The sequence below is a fragment of the Tachyglossus aculeatus genome, chromosome 22 (assembly GCF_015852505.1).
Source record: "Tachyglossus aculeatus isolate mTacAcu1 chromosome 22, mTacAcu1.pri, whole genome shotgun sequence".
Classification (NCBI taxonomy): Eukaryota; Metazoa; Chordata; class Mammalia; order Monotremata; family Tachyglossidae; genus Tachyglossus; species Tachyglossus aculeatus.
Window position 1 is genome coordinate 53,175,075 of NC_052087.1, and position 21,372 is coordinate 53,196,446.

Genomic DNA, 21,372 nt, shown 5'->3' on the forward strand with positions numbered 1-21,372 from the left:
CTATGTTGCCAACTTGTACTTCCCAAGCGCTTAGTACAGTGCTCTGCACACAGTAAGCGCTCAATAATTGCGATTGACTGATTGATTGATTGGCCTAGGCGCCTATGACTTGCCCCAGGTCACACAGCGGATGTGAGGCGGAGCTGGGATTCGAACCCAGGTCCTTTTGACACCCAGGCCCGGGCTCTACCCACTCAGCCAGGTGCCTGGTTCAGTTGCTCTGAGGAAAGAGGGAAGGGGAAGCAAGGCCTGGCCGCCCCCAAACCCGTGACCCGTGACCCGAACCCACATCCCGGAGAGGAGGAAGGATGGGAGAGGGAGGAAATGGCAGGGGGAAGGGCACCCCATTCACCCTGGGCAGGGGCCACTTGAAATTTATTCCCATCTGTCTCCCCCTTTATTTTGTTAGTATGCTTGGTTTTGTTCTCTGTCTCCCCCTTTTCGACTGTGAGCCCACTTTCAGGTAGGGACTGTCTCTAGATGTTGCCAATTTGTACTTCCCAAGCGCTTAGTACAGTGCTCTGCACATAGTAAGCGCTCAATAAATACGATTGATGAAGATGATGATCTGCAGAGTTTCGCTGGGGAAACCGTTTTCCCTCGGGTCCTGCGGTCATGGGGTGGCAATCAATCAATCAATCGTATTTATTGAGCGCTTACTGTGTGCGGAGCACTGGACTATGAGGGGAATTCTGACTTTTCCCCTCCAGAAAGTCCCTCAGGCCGGCCGGGCATGGGACCACCCTTGCCCCCCTTGGGACGGGCCCACTGAGGTCCCATGACACCGGGTCTTCCCCTGCAGCAGGAGGGACTGAGGCTAGCTGTAAGGAAGGACTTCCTCTCAGGAAGCGCTGACAGGCCCGAGGAGGAGGGGAGCGGAGTCCGCACAGAGCTCTGGGGATCCAACCGGCGGCCTCTGTCCAACAACAACAATGATGTTAAGCGCTTACTAAGTGCAAAGCATCATCATCATCATCATCAATCGTATTTATTGAGTGCTTACTGTGTGCAGAGCACTGGACTAAGCGCTTGGGAAGTCCAAGTTGGCAACATCTAGAGACAGTCCCTACCCAACAGTGGGCTCACAGTCTTAAAGGGGGAGACAGAGAACAAAACCAAACATACTAACAAAATAAAATAAATAGAATAGATATGGACAAGTCAAATAAATAGAGTAATAAATATGTACAAACATATATACATATATACAGGTGCTGTGGGGAAGGGAAGGAGGTAAGATGGGGGGATGGAGAGGGGGATGAGGGGGAGAGGGAGGAAGGAGCTCAGTCTGGGAAGGCCTCCTGGAGGAGGTGAGCTCTCAGTAGGGCCTTGAAGGGAGGAAGAGAGCTAGGTTGGCGGAGGGGCGGAGGGATTGGGGGCATTCCGGGCCTGGGGGAGGACGTGGGCCGGGGGTCGATGGCGGGACAGGCCAGAACGAGGCCTAACGGTGAGGAGATTAGCGGCAGAGGAGCGGATGGTGCGGGCTGCGATGGAGAAGGACAGAAGGGACGGAAGGGAGGAGGGGGCCAGGGGATGGATGGATGGATGGATGGACAGCCTGGAAGCCCAGGGGGAGGAGTTTCTGCCTGATGCGCAGATCGATTGGTAGCCACTGGAGATTTTTGAGGAGGGGAGTAACAGGCCCAGAGCGTTTCTGGACAAAGACAATCCGGGCAGTGGCGTGAAGTAGAGACTGAAGAGGGGAGAGACAGGAGGATGGGAGATCAGAGAGAAGGCTGATGCAGTAGTCCAGATGGGATAGGATGAGAGCTTGAATGAGCAGGGCAGCGGTGTGGATGGAGAGGAAAGGGCGGATCTTGGCGATGTTGCGGAGCTGAGACCGGCAGGTTTTGGTGACGGCTTAGATGTGAGGGGTGAACGAGAGAGCGGAGTCGAGGATGACGCCAAGGTTGCGGGCTTGTGAGACGGTAAGGATGGTAGTGCCGTCAACAGAGATGGGAAAGTCAGGGAGAGGACAAGGTTTGGGAGGGAAGACAAGGAGCTCAGTCTTTGACATGTTGAGCTTTAGGTGGCGGGCGGACATCCAGATGGAGATGTCCTGAAGGCAGGAGGAGATGCGAGCCTGGAGGGAGGGGGAGAGAGCAGGGGCAGAGATGGAGATCTGGGTGTCATCAGTGTAGAGATGATAGTTGAAGCTGTGGGAGCGAATGAGGTCACCAAGGGAGTGTGTGTAGATCATATGTACATGTACACACACACGTACATGTACACACACGCATGTACATGTACACACATAATAATAATAATGGAATTTTTAAGTGCTTACTATGTGCAAAGCACTGTTCTAAGCACTGGGGAGGTTACAAGGTGATCAGGTTGTCCCACGGGGCACACATAGTCTTAAATCCCCATTTTACAGATGAGGCAACAGGCACAGAGAAGTGAAGTGACTTGCCCAAAGTCACACAGCTGTCCACATTTTTGTTTTGTTGTCTGTCTCCTCCTTATAGGCTGTGAGCCCGTTGTTGGGTAGGGACCATTCTATATAATAATAACGACATTCATTAAGCGCTTACTATGTGCAAAGCACTGTTGCCAACTTGTACTTCCCAAGCACTTATTATAGTGCTCTGCACACAGTGAGTGCTCACTAAATACGATTGAATGAATGAATGAAGTGGTGGAGTGGGATTTGAACCCATGACCTCTGACTCCAAAGCCCATACTCTTTCCACTTGTCTAAGAGAAGCAGCATGGCTCAGTGGAAAGAGCAAGGGCTTTGGAGTCAGAGGTCATGGGTTTGAATCCCGACTCCGCCACATGTCTGCTGTGTGACATTGGGCAAGCCACTTAACTTCTCTGAGCCTGTTACCCCATCTGTAAAATAGGGTTGAAGACTGTGAGCCCCCCGTGGGACAACCTGATCACCTTGTACTCCCCCAGTGCTTAGAACAGTGCTTTGCACATAGTAAGCACTTAACAAATGCCATCAGTATTATTATTATTATGATACAAACACACACTCCCACACAAATACACACATACATGCACACCCTCCTCCCCACAAGCTGGCAGGTCTTTGAAAGGAGGCAATGATGCAATTTTTTTTTTAAAGGGAATATAGGTCAAAGGGAAATGTCAGGGAAATCAGAAATCCGCCAAGCCAGCTCTCTTCCTCCCTTCAAAGCCCTCCTGAGAGCTCACCTCCTCCGGGAGGCCTTCCCACACAGATCCCCCTCCTTCCTCTCCCCCTCCCCATCCCCCCCGCCCTACCTCCTTCCCCTCCCCACAGCACCTGTATATATGTTTGGACAGATTTATTACTCTATTTATTTTACTTGGACATATTTACTATTCTATTTATTTTATTTTGTTACTATGTTTTGTATTGTTCTCTGTCTCCCCCTTCTAGACTGTGAGCCCACTGTTGGGTAGGGACCGTCTCTAGATGTTGCCAACTTGTACTTCCTAAGTGCTTAGTACAGTGCTCTGCACACGGTAAGCGCTCAATAAATATGATTGATTGATTGATTGTCTGTCTCCCCCTTCTAGACTGTGAGCCTGCTGTTGGTTAGGGACCGTCTCTAGATGTTGCCAACTTGTACTTCCTAAGTGCTTAGTACAGTGCTCTGCACATGGTAAGCGCTCAATAAATATGATTGATTGATTGATTGATTGTCTGTCTCCCCCTTCTAGACTGTGAGTCCACTGTTGGGTAGGGACCGTCTCTATATGTTGCCAACTTGTACTTCCTAAGTGCTTAGTACAGTGCTCTGCACACGGTAAGCGCTCAATAAATATGATTGATTGATTGATTGATTGATTGTCTGTCTCCCCCTTCTAGACTTTGAGCCCGCTGTTGGGTCGGGACCGTCTCTAGATGTTGCCAACTTGGACTTCCCAAGCGCTTAGTACAGTGCTCTGCACACAATTACCTCCTTCCCTTCCCCACAGCACCTGTATATATGAATATATGTTTGTACGTATTTATTACTCTATTTTACTTAGCGCTATGTACAGTGCTCTGCACACAGTAAGCGCTCAATAAATATGATTGATTGATTGATTTTACTTGTACGTATTCTATTTATTTTATTTTGTTAATATGTTTTGTTTTGTTCTCAGTTTCCCCCTTCTAGACTGTGAGGCCTCTGTTGGGTAGGGACCGCCTCCTTCCCTTCCCCACAGCACCTGTATATGTGTATATATGGTTGTACATATTTATTACTCTAGTTATTTATTTATTTATTTATTTATTTTACTTGTACATTTCTATCCTGTTTATTTTATTTTGTCGGTATGTTTGGTTCTGTTCTCTGTCTCCCCCTTTTAGACTGTGAGCCCGCTGTTGGGTAGGGACTGTCTCTATGTGTTGCCAATTTGTACTTCCCAAGCGCTTAGTACAGTGCTCTGCACATAGTAAGCGCTCAATAAATACGATTGATTGATTGATTGATTGACCGTCTCTAGATGTTGCCAACCTGTACTTCCCAAGCGCTTAGTCCAGTGCTCTGCACACAGTAAGCGCTCAATAAATAAGATTGAATGAATAAGCGCTTAGTACAGTGCTCTGCACACAGTAAGCGCTCAATAAATACGATTGATTGATTGAATAAGCGCTCAGTAAGTACGACTGAATGAATGAATGAATGTTGGGGCCAGTTAAATTGCAGACAAACTGCTGCTCCCGCGGCCACCCCTCCGACGGAATGGTCGCGTCCAGCCCCTCCTACGCGACCTTCCCCCCCCCGCCGCCGGACGGAACCAACTCCGCCCGCCACTGCGCAGGCGCCAATCAGCCCGCGCTCAGGCCCGGCCGCCCCTCCGACGGAATGGTTGCGTCCAGTCCCTTCTGCCCGACCGTCTCCTCCCCGCCGCCGGACGGAACCAACTCCGCCCGCCACTGCGCAGGCGCCAATCAGCCCGCGCTCAGGCTCGGCCGCCCCTCGGACGAAATGGTTGCGCCCAACCCCTTCTGCCCGACCGTCTCCCCCCCGACGCCGGACGGAACCAACTCCGCCCGCCACTGCGCAGGCGCCAAACATCCGCGTTCTGTTCCTGCCAAGTGTGTTCAACGGGACAGAGAGGAAGGTAACGACCCTCCGCTAGGGGGCGCTCGGGCCTCTCGCCCTCTGCTTTTTTTCCCCCAAATAATGATGATGATGGTATTTGTTAAGCGCTTACTATGTGCCAAGCACTGTTCTAAGCGCTGGGGGAGATACAAGGTCATCAGGTTGTCCCACGCGGGGCTCCCAGTCTTCAAGCGCTTAGTACAGTGCTCTGAATCATCACATCAATCGTATTTATTGAGTGCTTACTGTGTGCAGAGCACTGGACTAAGCGCTTGGGAAGTCCAAGTTGGCAACATCTAGAGACAGTCCCTACCCAACAGTGGGCTCACAGTCTAAAAGGGGGAGACAGAGAACAAAACCAAACATACTAACAAAATAAAATAAATAGAATAGATAGGTACAAGTAAAATAAATAAATAGAGTGATAAATCTGTACAAGCATATAGACATATATACAGGTGCTGTGGGGAAGGGAAGGAGGTAAGATGGGGGGGATGGAGAGGGGGAGGAGGGGGAGAGGAAGGAAGGGGCTCAGTCTGGGAAGGCCTCCTGGAGGAGGAATAATAATAATAATAATAATAATATTATTATTATCTGAATAATAATAATGGCATTTGTTAAGCGCTTACTATGCGCAAAGCACTGTTCTAAGTGCTGGGGGGGATACAATGTGATCAAGTTGCCCCACGTGGGGCTCACAGTCTTAATCCCCATTTTTACAGATGAGGGAACTGAGGCTCAGAGAAGTGAAGTGATTTGCCCAAAGTCACCCAGCTGACAAGAGGCGGAGCCGGGATTCGAACCCATGACCTCTGACTCCAAAGCCCGGGCTCTTTCCACTGAGCCACGCTGCTTCTCTAAAGTAAGTGCTCAATAAATACGATTGAATGAATGAATCCCCATTTTCCAGATGAGGCAACTGAGGCCCAGAGAAGTCAAGTGACTTGCCCAAAGTCACACTCATCATCATCAATCGTATTTATTGAGCACTTACTATGTGCAGAGCACTGTACTAAGCGCTTGGGAAGTACAAATTGGCAACATATAGAGACGGTTCCTATCCAACGTTCATTCATTCAGTCGTATTTATTGAGCGCTTACTGTGTGTGCAGTGCACTGTACTAAGCGCTTGGGAAGTACAAGTTGGCAACATATAGAGATGGTTCCTACCCAACATTCATTCATTCAGTCGTATTTATTGAGTGCTTACTGTGTGCAGAGCACTGCCCTAAGCGCTTGGGAAGTACTAGCTGGCAACATCTAGAGACGGTCCCTACCCAACAGCGGGATCACAGTCTATAAGGGGGAGACAGACAACAAAACAAAGCATATAAACCAAATAAAATAAATAGAATTCATTCAATCGTATTTATTGAGTGCTTACTCTGTGCAGAGCACTGTACTAAGCGCTTGGGAAGTACAAGTTGGCAACACATAGAGATGGTCCCTACCCAACAGTGGGCTTACAGTCTAGAAGAATATAAATATAAATGTAGAATATAATAGAATATATATAGAATATATTCTCTTCTATAGAATATAAATAGAATATAATAGAAAATAAATAGAATAAATATATACAGGTAAAATAAATAGAGTAATACATATGTACAAACATATATACATACATATATGGGCCTTGAAGGGAACTGATGAGGGAACTGAGGCCCAGAGAAGTGAAGCAACTTGCCAAGGTCACACGGCAGACGTGTGGGCGATGTGGGATCAATCAATCAATCAATCGTATTTATTGAGGGCTTACTATGTGCAGAGCACTGTACTAAGCGCTTGGGAAGTACAAATTGGCAACACATAGAGACAGTCCCTACCCAACAGTGGGCTCACAGTCTAAAAGGGGGAGACAGAGAACAGAACCAAACATACCAACAAAATAAAATAAATAGGATAGAAATGTACAAGTAAAATAAATAAGATTAGAACTCATGACCTCTGGCTCCAAATGATGATGATGGTATTTTTTAAGCGCTTACTATGTGCAAAACACTGTTCCGTGCTCTTTCCACTGAGCCACGCTGCTTGCTGACAGCAGCTCCAAGCCCTGGTTGACAGGGGGGTCAAGTTGGCTGAATTGGGGGGGCGAGGAAGTGGCCACGGTGGGGTGCGACCCCCATCCCAAGAAGCAGCGTGGCTCAGTGGCAGGAGCCCGGGCTTGGGAGTCAGAGGTCGTGGGTTCTAATCCCGCCTCTGCCACTTGTCTTCTGGGTGACCTTGGGCAAGTCTGACGGTTTGGGCACCTGTCTCCTTGGTTTGTTTTGTTGTCCGTCTCCCCCTTCTAGACTGTGAGCCCGTTGTTGGGTAGGGACTGTCTCTACCCCTTCTCCGCCACTTGTCAGCTGTGTGACTTTGGGCAAGTCACTTCACTTCTCTGGGCCTCAGTTCCCTCATCTGGAAAATGGGGATGAAGACTGTGAGCCCCCTCCCCCCGTGGGACAACCTGATCACCCTGTAACCTCCCCAGCGCTTAGAACAGCGCTTTGCACATAGTAAGCACTTAATAAAAACCATCATTATCATTATATGTTTCCGATTTGTACTTCCCAAGCGCTTAGTCCAGTGCTCTGCACACAGTAAGTGCTCAATAAATACGATTGAATGAATAAATGAAGTCACTTCTCTGTGCCTCAGTTCCCTCATCTGGAAAATGGGGATGAAGACTGTGAGCCCCCCGTGGGACTACTCGATGACCTTGTATCTCCTCCAGCGCTTAGAACCTTGCTTGGCACATAATGAGCGCTTAATAAATGCCAGTATTATTCTTATTGTTATTATTATTATTATTCTCTGGGCCTCAGTTACCTAGTCCGTAAAATGGGGTTGAAGACTGTTAGCCCCACGTGGGACAACCCGATGACCTTGTATCTCCCCCAGCGCTTAGAACATTGCTCGGCACATAGTGAGCGCTTAATAAATGCTATTATTATTATTATTCTCTGTGCCTCAGTTACCTTTTCTGTAAAATGGGGTTGAAGACTGTGAGCCCCACGTGGGACAACTCGATGACCTTGTATCTCCCCCAGCGCTTAAAACATTGCTTGGCACATAGTGAGTGCTTAATAAATACCAGTATTATTATTATTATTATTATTATTATTCTCTGGGCCTCAGTTACCTCATCTGTAAAATGGGGTTGAAGACTGTGAGCCCCACGTGGGACAATCCGATGACCTTGAATCTCCCCCAGCGCTTAGAACATTGCATGACACATAGTGAGCGCTTAATAAATGCTATTATTATTATTATTATTATTATTATTATTATTATTATTCTCTGTGCCTCAGTTACCTCATCTGTAAAATAGTGTTGAAGACTGTGAGCCCCATGTGGGACAACCCGATGACCATGTGTCTCCCCCAGTGCTTTAGAACAGTGCTTGGCACATAGTGAGTGCTTAATAAATGCCATTATTATTATTATTATTATTATTCTCTGTGCCTCAGTTACCTCGTCTGTAAAATGGGGTTGAAGACTGTGAGCCCCACATGGGACAACCCGATGACCTTGTATCTCCCCCAGCGCTTAGAACATTGCTTGGCACATAGTGAGCTCTTAGTAAGTGCTATTATTATTATTATTGTTCTCTGTGCCTCAGTTACCTCGTCTGTAAAATGGGGTTGAAGACTGTGAGCCTCACGTGGGACAACCCGATGACCTTGTATCTCCCCCAGCGCTTAGAACAGTGCTTGGCACATAGTGAGCGCTTAACAAATACCAACATTATTATTGTTATTCTTCTTCTTATTATTATTATTATGATTCCCCACGTCGGCCAGGCTTGGGGAGGAGGAGGGGGGGTGCGTAGGCCCTGCTTAGCAACGGTTGCTAGGGCGTGGTGGGGGCCGCAGGCCCTGCTTAGCAACGGTTGCTAGGGCGCGGGGGGGGCGGGCGCTGGTTCGGCCGCGTCCTCCCGGATATTTAGATGAGATGCAAATCGGACCCGCCGGCCACGCCCCCTCCCGGGGGCTCGTCGCCATGGTGACCGAGGCCCGCCCCGCCCGCCCGCCAGCCCGCCCAGGTAATAATAATAATGATGGCATTTATTAACTGCTTATTATGTGCCAAACACTGTTCTAATCGCTGGGGAGGTTACAAGGTGATCAAGTCGTCCCACGGGGGAGCTCACAGTCTTCATCCCCATTTTACAGATGGGGGAACTGAGGTCCAGAGTAGCACCCCGTCTAGACTGTGAGCCCACTGTTGGTTAGGGACTGTCTCTCTATGTTGCCAACTTGTGCTTCCCAAGCGCTTAGTACAGTGCTCTGCACACAGTAAGCGCTCAATAAATACGATTGATTGATTGATTGATTGACCTCTGACCCCCGACCCCTCACCCCCTCCTCCTGACCCCAGTGACCCCCCACCTCCTGACCCCGGGGCCCCCCGCCCGCCCCCTCATTCCCTCCCCGTGACCCCCCATCACCTGTATATATGTATATATGTTTGTACATATTTATTACTCTTTATTTATTTTATTTGTACATATTTATTTTATTTGGCTAATATGTTTTGTTTTGTTGTCTGTCTCCGCCTTCTAGACTGTGAGCCCGCTGTTGGGTAGGGACCGTCTCTATCTGTTGCCAACTTGGACTTCCCAAGCGATTAGTCCAGTGCTCTGCACACAGTAAGGGCTCAATAAATACGATTGAATGAATGAATGAATCTCCTGACCCCGGGGCCCCCTGCCCGCCCCCTCATTCCCTCCTCCTGACCCCGGTGACCCCCCCATCACCTGTATATATGTATATATATGTTTGTACATATTTATTACTCTTTATTTTACTTGTACATATTTATTCTATTTATTTTATTTGGTTAATATGTTTTGTTTTGTTGTCTGTCTCCCCCTTCTAGACTGCGAGCCCACTGTTGGGTAGGGACTGTCTCTAACTGTTGCCAACTTGGACTTCCCAAGCGCTTAGTCCAGTGCTCTGCACACAGTAAGGGCTCAATAAATACGATTGAATGAATGAATGAATCTCCTGACCCCGGGGCCCCCTGCCCGCCCCCTCATTCCCTCCTCCTGACCCCGGGGACCCCCCCCCCATCACCTGTATATATGTATATATGTTTGTACATATTTATTACTCTTTATTTATTTTACTTGTACATATTTATTCTATTTATTTTATTTGGTTAATATGTTTTGTTTTGTTCTCTGTCTCCCCCTTCTAGACTGTGAGCCCGCTGTTGGGTAGGGACCGTCTCTATCTGTTGCCAACTTGGACTTCCCAAGCGCTTAGTACAGTGCTCTGCACACAGTAAGGGCTCAATAAATACGACTGACTGAATGAATGAATCTCCTGACCCCGGGCCCCCCCCATTCCCTCCTCCTGACCCCTCTTCCCCCTGACCCCGGTGATCCCCCCATCACCTGTATATATGTTTGTACATATTTATTACTCTCTTTATTTTACTTGTACATATTTATTCTATTTATTTTATTTGGTTAATATGTTTTGTTTTGATATCTGTCTCCCCCTTCTAGACTGTGAGCCTGCTGTTGGGTAGGGACCGTCTCTAGTTGTTGCCGACTTGGACTTCCCAATCGCTTAGACTGTGTCCCCCATGTGGATCAATCAATCAATCAATCAATCGTATTTATTGAGCGCTTACTATGTGCAGAGCACTGTACTAAGCGCTTGGGAAGTACAAATTGGCATCACATAGAGACAGTCCCTACCCAACAGTGGGCTCACAGTCTAAAAGGGGGAGACAGAGAACAGAACCAAACATACCAACAAAATAAAATAAGTAGGATAGAAATGTACAAGTAAAATAAATAAATAAATAAATAAATAAATAGAGTAATAAATATGTACAACCATATATACATATATACAGGTGCTGTGGGGAAGGGAAGGAGGTAAGACGGGGGGATGGAGAGGGGGACGAGGGGGACAGGAAAGAAGGGGCTCAGTCTGGGAAGGCCTCCTGGAGGAGGTGAGCTCTCAGCAGGGCCTTGAAGGGAGGAAGAGAGCTAGCTTGGCGGATGGGCAGAGGGAGGGCATTCTAGGCCCGGGGGATGACGTGGGCCGGGGGTCGATGGCGGGACAGGCGAGAGCGAGGTACAGTGAGGAGATTAGTGGTGGAGGAGCGGAGGGTGCGGGCTGGGCAGTAGAAGGAGAGAAGGGAGGTGAGGTAGGAGGGGGCGAGGTGATGGACAGCCTTGAAGCCCAGGGTGAGGAGTTTCTGCTTGATGCGCAGATTGATCGGTAGCCATTGGAGGTTTTTGAGGAGGGGAGTAATATGTCCAGAGCGTTTCTGGACAAAGATAATCCGGACAGCAGCATGAAGTATGGATTGAAGTGGAGAGAGACACGAGGATGGGAGATCAGAGAGAAGGCTAGTGCAGTAGTCCAGACGGGATAGGATGAGAGCTTGAATTAGCAGGGTAGCGGTTTGGATGGAGAGGAAAGGGCGGATCTTGGCAATGTGGATCATCGACTGTGTCCACCCGGATCGTCTTGTATCCACCCCAGCGCTTAGTACAGTGCCTGGCACATAGTAAGCGCTTTACAAATACCCTACAAATAAAGCAACAACCCAGGTCTTCTAATTCCGAGGCCTGTACCTTCTCCATTAGGTTTCCTGTATAAGGTGAAACTGTAAGTGTTCTCTCCCCCTCTCCATCCTCCCCATCTTACCTCCTTCCCTTCCCCACAGCACCTGTATATATGTATATGTTTGTACAGATTTATTACTCTATTTATTTATTTTACTTGTACATATCTATTCTATTTATTTTATTTTGTTAGTATGTTTGGTTTTGTTCTCTGTCTCCCCATTTTAGACTGTGAGCCCACTGCTGGGTAGGGACTGTCTCTATATGTTACCAACTTGTACTTCCCAAGCGCTTAGTACAGTACTCTGCACACAGTAAGCGCTCAATAAATACGATTGATGATGATGATAATGTACTTATCTCTCTGATACTGCCCTTGGTCGTGATTTGGCTCCTTTGCAGCCTGAAATGTATAAAATCCATTTTTCATCAAGTGAATTTTAAATAGTTGCAATCGGTTGCCTTTGTAATGCTAATGAAGATCGGTAATACCACTTCCACCAGATCCCGTAATCTCTTGAAACGGCTTTCCTGGCAGCCCCCAACCCTTTAGTAAGAAGATAGAGACAAGATTATTAGATTGGACACGGTCCACGGTCCGAATCATCCCCATTTGATAGAGGAACTGATGCCCGGAGAGGTTTAAGTGACTTGCTCGTTGTCACTCAGCATGCCAGTGGCAAGGGTGGGCTTGGAAATTGATTCTTAATAACAATAATAATAATAATGGCATTTATTAAGCGCTTCCTATGTGCAAAGCACTGTTCTAAGTGCTGGGGAGGTTACAAGGTGATCAGGTTGTCCCACGGGGGGCTCACAGTCTTCACCCCCATTTTCCAGAGGAGGGAACTGAGGCCCAGAGAAGTGAAGTGACTTGCCCAAAGTCACACAGCTGACAATTGGCAGAGCTGGGATTCGAACCCATGACCTCTGACTCCAAAGCCCGGGCTCTTTCCACGGAGCCACGCTGCTTCTTGTGCCTCCAAGCCCCGTGCTCTTTCCTGCCCTGTCTCCCTGCTTGCAAGCGACCTGCCCAAGGTCTCACAGAGCAGACGAGCTGTGGTTCATTCATTCGTTCAATCGTATTTATTGAGCGCTTACTGTGTGCAGAGCACTGTACTGAGTGCTTGGAAAGTACAATACAGCAATAGAGAGAGACCATTCATTCATTCAATCGTATTTATTGAGCGCTTACTGTGTGCAGAGCACTGTACTGAGCGCTTGGAAAGTACAATACAGCAATAGAGACAATTCATTCATTCATTCAATCGTATTTATTGAGCGCTTACTGTGTGCAGAGCACTGTACTGAGTGCTTGGAAAGTACAATACAGCAATAGAGACAATTCATTCATTTATTCAATCGTATTTATTGAGTGCTTACTGTGTGCATAGCACTGTACTGAGCGCTTGCAAAGTACAATACGGCAATAGAGAGACAATTCATTCAATCAATCAATCAATCAATCGTATTTATTGAGCACTTACTGTGTACAGAGCACTGTACTGAGCGCTTGGAAAGTACAATACAGCAATAGAGACAATTCATTCATTCATTCATTCAATCGTATTCATTGAGTGCTTACTGTGTGCAGAGCACTGTACTGAGCTCTTGGAAAGTACAATCCAGCAATAGAGACACAATTCATTCATTCATTCAATCGTATTTATTGAGCGCTTACTGTGTACAGAGCACTGTACTGAGTGCTTGCAAAGTACAATACAGCAATAGAGGCAATTCATTCATTCATTCAATCAATCAATCGTATTTATTGAGCGCTTACTGTGTGCAGAGCACTGCACTGAGTGCTTGGAAAGTACAATACAGCAATAGAGAGAGACAATTCATTCATTCATTCAATCGTATTGAGCGCTTACTGTGTACAGAGCACTATACTGAGCACTTGGAAAGTACAATACAGCAATAGAGAGAGACAATTCATTCATTCATTCAGTCGTATTTATTGAGTGCTTACTGTGTGCATAGCACTGTACTGAGCGCTTGCAAAGTACAATACAGCATTAGAGAGACAATTCATTCATTCATTCAATCAATCAATCGTATTTATTGAGCGTTTACTGTGTGCAGAGCACTGGACTAAGCTCTTGGGAAGTCAAAGTTGGCAATATATAGAGACGGTCCCTACCCAACAGCGGGCTCACAGTCTAGAAGGGGGAGACAGACAACAAAACCAAACATATTAACAAAATAAAATAAATAGCATAGATATGTATAAGTAAAATAAATAAATAAATAGAGTAATAAAGATGTACAAACATATATACATAAATACAGGCAACGTAAAAATCATCATCATCAATCGTATTTATTGAGCGCTTACTATGTGCAGAGCACTGTACTAAGCGCTTGGGAAGTACAAATTGGCCACAATCCTTCAATCCTTGCCCACAATGGGGTTACAGTCTAAAAAGGGGGAGACAGACATCAATTCGAGGAAACATGTATTAATATAAATAAATAATAAATGAAATTATAAATATACAGATATATGCATATGTGCTGTCGGGTGGGGAGAGAAAAGGGAGCGAGTCGAGGTGACGTGGAAGGAAGAGGGAGCTCAGGAAGAGGGGGCTTGGTCTGGGAAGGCCTCCTGGAGGAGGTGAGCGCTCAGTAGGGCCTTGAAGGGAGGAAGAGAGTGAGCTTGGCGGATGGGAAGAGGGATTGGGGGCATTCCAGGCCCGGGGGAGGACGGGGGCCGGGGGTCGACGGCGGGACAGGCGAGAATGAGGCCTAATGGTGAGGAGATTAGCGGTGGCAGAGGAGCGGAGGGTGCGGGCTGGGCTGGAGAAGGACAGAAGGGACGGGAGGGAGGAGGGGGCAATGGGATGGACGGCTCTGGAGCCAATGGAGTGGAGTTTTTGCTTGATTTGGAGTTGGATGGGCAGCCACTGGAGATTTTTGAAGACGGTGGGGGGACATGCCCTGAATGTTTCTGTAGAAAGGTGATTCGGGCAGCGGAGTGAAGTATGAACTGAAGTGGGGAGAGGCAGGAAGGTGGAAGGTCAGAAAGGGGGCTGATGCAGTCATCCAGGTGGGAAAGGATGAGGGATTGCATTCATTCATTCATTCATTCATTCAATCGCATTTATTGAGCACTTACTGTGTGCAGAGCACTGGACTAAGCGCTTGGGAAGTCCAAGTTGGCAACATCTAGAGACGGTCCCTACCCAACAGCAGGCTCACAGTCTAGAAGGGGGAGACAGACAACAAAACAAAACATATTAACAGAATAAAGCAGAATAGTAAATATGTACAAGTAAAATAAATAGAGTAATAAGTCTGTACAAACATACATACAGGTGCTGTGGGGAGGGGGAGAGGACTGCTTGGATCTAAGGGCCCTACAATGCGCCAGTTTATTGTTGTATTATCCTCTCCCAAGTGCTTAGTACAGTGCTCTGCACACCATAAGCACTCAATAAATTCAAATTTATTTGAATAAATCATGCACTGATGTGGTCGTGGTTTGGACCACGCAACATTGCCAAGATCCGCCCTTTCCTCTCCATCCAAACCGCTACCCTGCTAATTCAAGCTCTCATCCTATCCCGTCTGGACTACTGCACTAGCCTTCTCTCTGATCTCCCATCCTCGTGTCTCTCTCCACTTCAATCCATACTTCATGCTGCTGCCCGGATTATCTTTGTCCAGAAACGCTCTGGACATATCACTCCCCTCCTCAAAAACCTCCAATGGCTACCGATCAATCTGCGCATCAGGCAGAAACTCCTCACCCTGGGCTTCAAGGCTCTCCATCACCTCGCCCCCTCCTACCTCACCTCCCTTCTCTCCTTCTACTGCCCAGCCCGCACCCTCCGCTCCTCCACCACTAATCTCCTCACTGTACCTCGCTCTCGCCTGTCCCGCCATCGACCCCCGGCCCACGTCATCCCCCGGGCCTGGAATGCCCTCCCTCTGCCCATCCGCCAAGCTAGCTCTCTTCCTCCCTTCAAGGCCCTCCTGAGAGCTCACCTCCTCCAGGAGGCCTTCCCAGATTGAGCCCCTTCTTTCCTCTCCCCCTCGTCCCCCTCTCCATCCCCCCGCCTTACCGCCTTCCCCTCCCCACAGCACCTGTATATATGTATATATGGTTGTACATATTTATTACTCTGTTTATTTATTTATTTATTTATTTTACTTGTACATTTCTATCCTACTTATTTTATTTTGTTGGTATGTTTGGTTCTGTTCTCTGTCTCCCCCTTTTAGACTGTGAGCCCACTATCGGGTAGGGACTGTCTCTATGTGATGCCAATTTGTACTTCCCAAGCGCTTAGTACAGTGCTCTGCACATAGTAAGCGCTCAATAAATACGATTGATTGATTGATTGATTGATTGGATGGAGAGGAAAGGGCGGATCTTGGCGATGTTGTGAAGGTGAGACCGGCAGGTTTTGGTGATGGATTGGATGCGCGGGGTGAACGAGAGAGCGGAGTCGAGGATGACACCAAGGTTGCGGGCTCGTGAGACGGGAAGGATGGTAGCGCTGTCTACAGTGACGGGAAGGTCAGGGAGAGGGCAGGCTTTGGGAGGGAAGATAAGGAGCTCGGTCTTAGACACGTTGAGCTCGAGGTGGCGGGGGGATGGAGAGAGGGGGTGAGGGGGAGAGGAAGGAGAAATGCTCAGTCAATCAATCAATCGTATTTATTGAGCGCTTACTGTGTACAGAGCACTGGACTAAGCGCTTGGGAAGTCCAAGTTGGCAACATATAGAGACGGTCCCTACCCAACAGTGGGCTCACAGTCTAAAAGGGGGAGACAGAGAACAAAACCAAACATATTAACAAAATAAAATAAATAGAATAGATATGTACAAGAAAAATAGAATAACAAATATGTACAAACATATATCCATATATACAGGTGCTGTGGGGAAGGGAAGGAGGTAAGACGGGGGGGATGGAGAGAGGGGGCGAGGGGGAGAGGAAGGAGAAATGCTCAATCAGTCAATCAATCGTATTTATTGAGCGCTTACTGTGTGCAGAGCACTGGACTAAGCTCTTGGGAAGTCCAAGTTGGCAACATATGGAGACGGTCCCTACTCAACAGTGGGCTCACAGTCTAAAAGGGGGAGACAGAGAACAAAACCAAACATATTAACAAAATAAAATAAATAGAATAGATATGTACAAGTAAAATAGAATAACAAATACGTACAAACATATATCCATATATACAGGTGCTGTGGGGAAGGGAAGGAGGTAAGACGGGGGGATGGAGAGAGGGGGCGAGGGGGAGAGGAAGGAGAAATGCTCAATCAATCAATCAATCGTATTTATTGAGCGCTTACTGTGTACAGAGCACTGGACTAAGCGCTTGGGAAGTCCAAGTTGGCAACATATAGAGACGGTCCCTACCCAACAGTCTAAAAGGGGGAGACGGAGAACAAAACCAAACATACTAACAAAATAAATAGAATAGATATGTACAAGTAAAATAAATAGAGTAATAAATATCACCATCAATCGTATTTATTGAGCGCTTACTGTGTGCCGATCGCGATATGGAGGAGATTGACCCAAACTCCCTTCGTTAGGGTTTCTAAATGGGACTCTGTGGTTTTTAAGTGCTGAGCATCAAGGCGTCGGGCCCGGGTATTTTCTTCCCCTCCACTGTGGTGTCGGCCACAATGGTTCGCTCATCACGCTGCCCACCGCCCTGGGCCGGGAACAGTTGCTGGGGGTTGGGGAAGAGGAAAATAAAATCGTCCCCTGAGACCCACATCACCTCAGAGGGTCTTGTTGTTCGCAGGAGATGATTTGTACTTTCCCGGCGCTTAGTCCAGTGCTCTGCACGCAGTAAGCGCTCAATAAATATGATTGATTGATTGAATGACGCAGTAAGCGCTCAATAAATACGATCGAAGGAATGAATGAACCCCTCCTCCATCCCCCCCATCATCATCATCATCATCAATCGTATTTATTGAGCGCTTACTATGTGCAGAGCACTGGACTAAGCGCTTGGGAAGTCCAAGTTGGCAACATCTAGAGACGGTCCCTACCCAACAGTGGGCTCACAGTCTAAAAGGGGGAGACAGAGAACAAAACCAAACATACTAACAAAATAAAATAAATAGAATAGATAGGTACCTCCTTCCCTTCCCCACAGCACCTGTCTATATAAATATGATTGAATGAATGAATGAACGTTCTATTTATTTATTTATTTTATTTGTGCATATCTATTCTATTGATTTTATTTTTTCAGCGTGTTTGGTTTTGTTCTCCGTCTCCCCCTTTTAGACTGTGAGCCCTCTGTTGGGTAGGGACTGTCTCTAGATGTTGCCAGCTTGGACTTCCCAAGCACTTAGTATAGTGCTCTGCACACAGTAAGCGCTCAATAAATACGATTGATTGATTGATTTTATTTGTGCAAATCTATTCTATTGATTTTATTTTGTTAGTGTGTTTGGTTTTGTTCTCTGTCTCTCCCTTTTAGACTGTGAGCCCGCTGTTGGGTAGGGACTGTCTCTAGATGTTGCCAGCTTGGACTTCCCAAGCGCTTAGTACAGTGCTCTGCACACAGTAGGTGCTCAATAAATACAATTGATTGATTGATTTTATTTGTGCATATCTATTCTATTGATTTTATTTTATTAGTGTGTTTGGTTTTGTTCTCTGTCTCCCCCTTCTAGACTGTGAGCCCGCTGTTGGGTAGGGCCTGTCTCTATATGTTGCCAACTTGTACTTCCCAAGCGCTTAGTACTGTGCTCTGCACACAGTAAGCGCTCAATAAATACGATTGATTGATAATAATAATGATGATTATTAGACTGTGAGCCCACTGTTGGGTAGGGACTGTCTCTGTATTTTGCCAACTTGTACTTCCCAAGCACTTAGTACAGTGCTCTGCACAAAGTAAGCGCTCAATAAATGCGATTGATTGATAATAATAATGATTATTATTAAACTGTGAGCCCACTGTTGGGTAGGGACTGTCTCTAAATGTTGCCAACTTGTACTTCCCAAGCACTTAGTACAGTGCTCTGCACACAGTAAGCGCTCAATGAATATGATTGGTTGATTGATTGATTGATGGCATTTGTTACTATGTACAAAGCACTGTTTTAAGCACTGGGGTAGACACAAGGCCATCAGGTTGTCCCACGTGGGGCTCGCGGTCTTCATCCCCATTTGACAGATGGGGGAACTGAGGCCCAGAGAAGTGAAGGGACTCACCCAAAGTCACCCAGCTGAGCCGGGATTCGAACCCACCACTTCTGACTCCCAAGCCCGGGCTCTTTCCACTGAGCCACGCGGCTTCTCTAAGGAGAGACTGAGGGGCGTGGGGGATTTCGTGCGGGCCCCTGGGGGAGAGGGAGGTTTGGAGAAGGGAGAGTCAGGGGGGTGGGAGGGTCCATTCTGGGTCATCAATCAATCAATCAATCGTATTTATTGAGCGCTTAATGTGTGCAGAGCACTGGACTAAGCGCTTGGGAAGTACAAGTTGGCAACATATAGAGACGGTCCCTACCCAACAGTGGGCGTCATCAGTGGTATTTATCGAATGCCTACTCTGCAGAGCACTGCACTAAGCGCTTGGGACAGTAGAATTCATTCATTCAATGGTATTAATTGAGCGCTTACTGTGTGCAGAGCACTGGACTAAGCGCTTGGAGAGTCCAAGTCGGCAACAGATAGAGGCGGTCTCTACCCAACAGCGGGCTCACAGTCTAGAAGCAGCGTGGCTCAGTGGAAAGAGCCCGGGCTTTGGAGTCAGAGGTCATGGGTTCAAATCCCGCTCTGCCACTTGTCAACTGGGTGACTTTGGGCAAGTCACTTCACTTCTCTGGGCCTCAGTTCCCTCATCTGTGAAATAGGGATTAAGACTGTGAGCCCCTCGTGGGACAACCTGTTCACCTTGTAACCTCCCCAGTGCTTAGAACAGTGCTTTGCACATAGTAAGCGCTTAACCAATGCTATTATTATGATTATTATTAGAAGGGGGGAGACAGACATCAAAACAAGTAGACAGGCGTCAATACTCTCAAATGTCCTGATACGGCTAGGATCAAAGGCTGCAGGAACTTTTTTTGTTAAGGTATCAGTTCATTCATTTCCCCCCCGGCGCTTAGAACAGTGGTTGGCACATAGTAAGCGCTCAACAAATAATAATAATAATGATGGCATTTATTAAGCACTTACTCTGTGCAAAGCACTGTAAAAATGCTATTATTATTATTCATTTATTCATTCAATCATGTTTATTGAGTGCTTACTGCATGCAAAGCACTGTACTAAGCGCTTGGGAGAGTACACTACAGCAACACCAAACAGACACACTCCCTGCCCGCAACGAGCTCACGGTAGTGCTTACTATGGGCCAGGCACTGTACTAAGCGCTGGGGTAGATACGAACTAATCAGGGTGGACACAGTCCATGTCCCGCGTGGGGCTCACGGTCTCAATCCCCATTTTTTTTTTAGTGGTATTCGTTAATCAATCAATCAATCAATCGTATTTATTGAGCGCTTACTGTGTGCAGAGCACTGTACTAAGCGCTTGGGAAGTACAAGTTGGCAACATATAGAGACGGTCCTGACCCAGCAGTGGCCTCACGGTCTAGAAGCGCTAGTTAAGCGCTTACTATGTGCATAGCACTGTTCTAAGCGCTGGGGGGGGGAATACAAGGTGATCAGGTTGTCCCACGTGGTGCTCACAGTCTTCACCCCCATTTTACAGATGAGGGAACTGAGGCTCAAAGAAATTAAGTGGCTTGCCCTAGGTCACACAGCTGACAAGTGACTGAGCCGGGAATCGAACCCATTTGACAGATGAGGGAACTGAGGCACGGAGAAGTCAAGTGAATTGGCCAAGGTCACATGGCAGATAAGTGGTGGAGCCAAGATAATCATCATCAATCGTATTTATTGAGCGCTTACTGTGTGCAGAGCACTGTACTAAGTGCTTGGGAAGTCCAAGTTGGCAACATCTAGAGACAGTCCCTACCCAACAGTGGGCTCACAGCCTAAAAGGGGGAGACAGAGAACAAAACCAAGCATACTAACAAAATGAAATAAACAGAATAGATCTGTACAAGTAAAATAAATAAATAAATAGAGTAATAAATAGAGTAATAGATATATAGTAATAGATATAGTAATAGACCTGTATATATGTATATATGGTTGTACATATTTATTACTCTATTTATTTATTTATTTATTTATTTTACTTGTACATATCTATCCTATTTATTTTATTTTGTTAGTATGTTTGGTTTAGTTCTCTGTCTCCCCCTTTTAGACTGTGAGCCCACTGTTGGGTAGGGACTGTCTCTAGATGTTGCCAATTTGTACTTCCCAAGCGCTTAGTACAGTGCTCTGCACACAGTAAGCGCTCAATAAATACGATTGATGATGATGATGATGATAATATAAGATAATAATCTTATGCAAGATAGTAATAATGATCTAATAATGATAATATAATAATAACAATAATGATAATAATAATCATGATGGTATTTGTTAAGCACTTGTTTATGCCCAGCATTGTTTTAAGCGCTGGGGTAGATACAAGGTGAGCAGGTTGTCCCATGTGGGGCTCCCAGTCTTCATCCCCATTTTCCAGATGAGGTAACTGGGGCACAGAGAAGTGAAGTGACTTGTCCAAAGTCACACAGCTGACAAGTGGCAGGGCTGGGATTCGAACCCACGACCTCTGACTCCAAAGTCCGGGCTCTTGCCACTGAGCCACGCTGCTTCTCATAAGATGAGAACCCCTGTCCTTCTA

The 21,372-nt window shown here is 46.9% G+C and overlaps 1 protein-coding gene across 1 annotated transcript in view; it reads left to right on the forward strand.

The window, feature by feature from the left end:
• The first annotated feature begins 4,670 nt into the window (after positions 1–4,670).
• LRRC56 (leucine rich repeat containing 56) overlaps positions 4,671–21,372 on the forward strand; it is an 81,835-nt gene continuing 65,133 nt past the window's right edge. The window contains exon 1 of the mRNA XM_038765374.1: positions 4,671–5,052. Within this exon, the coding sequence (XP_038621302.1) occupies positions 4,671–5,052 (382 nt within the window). The remainder of the gene's footprint in view (positions 5,053–21,372) is intronic.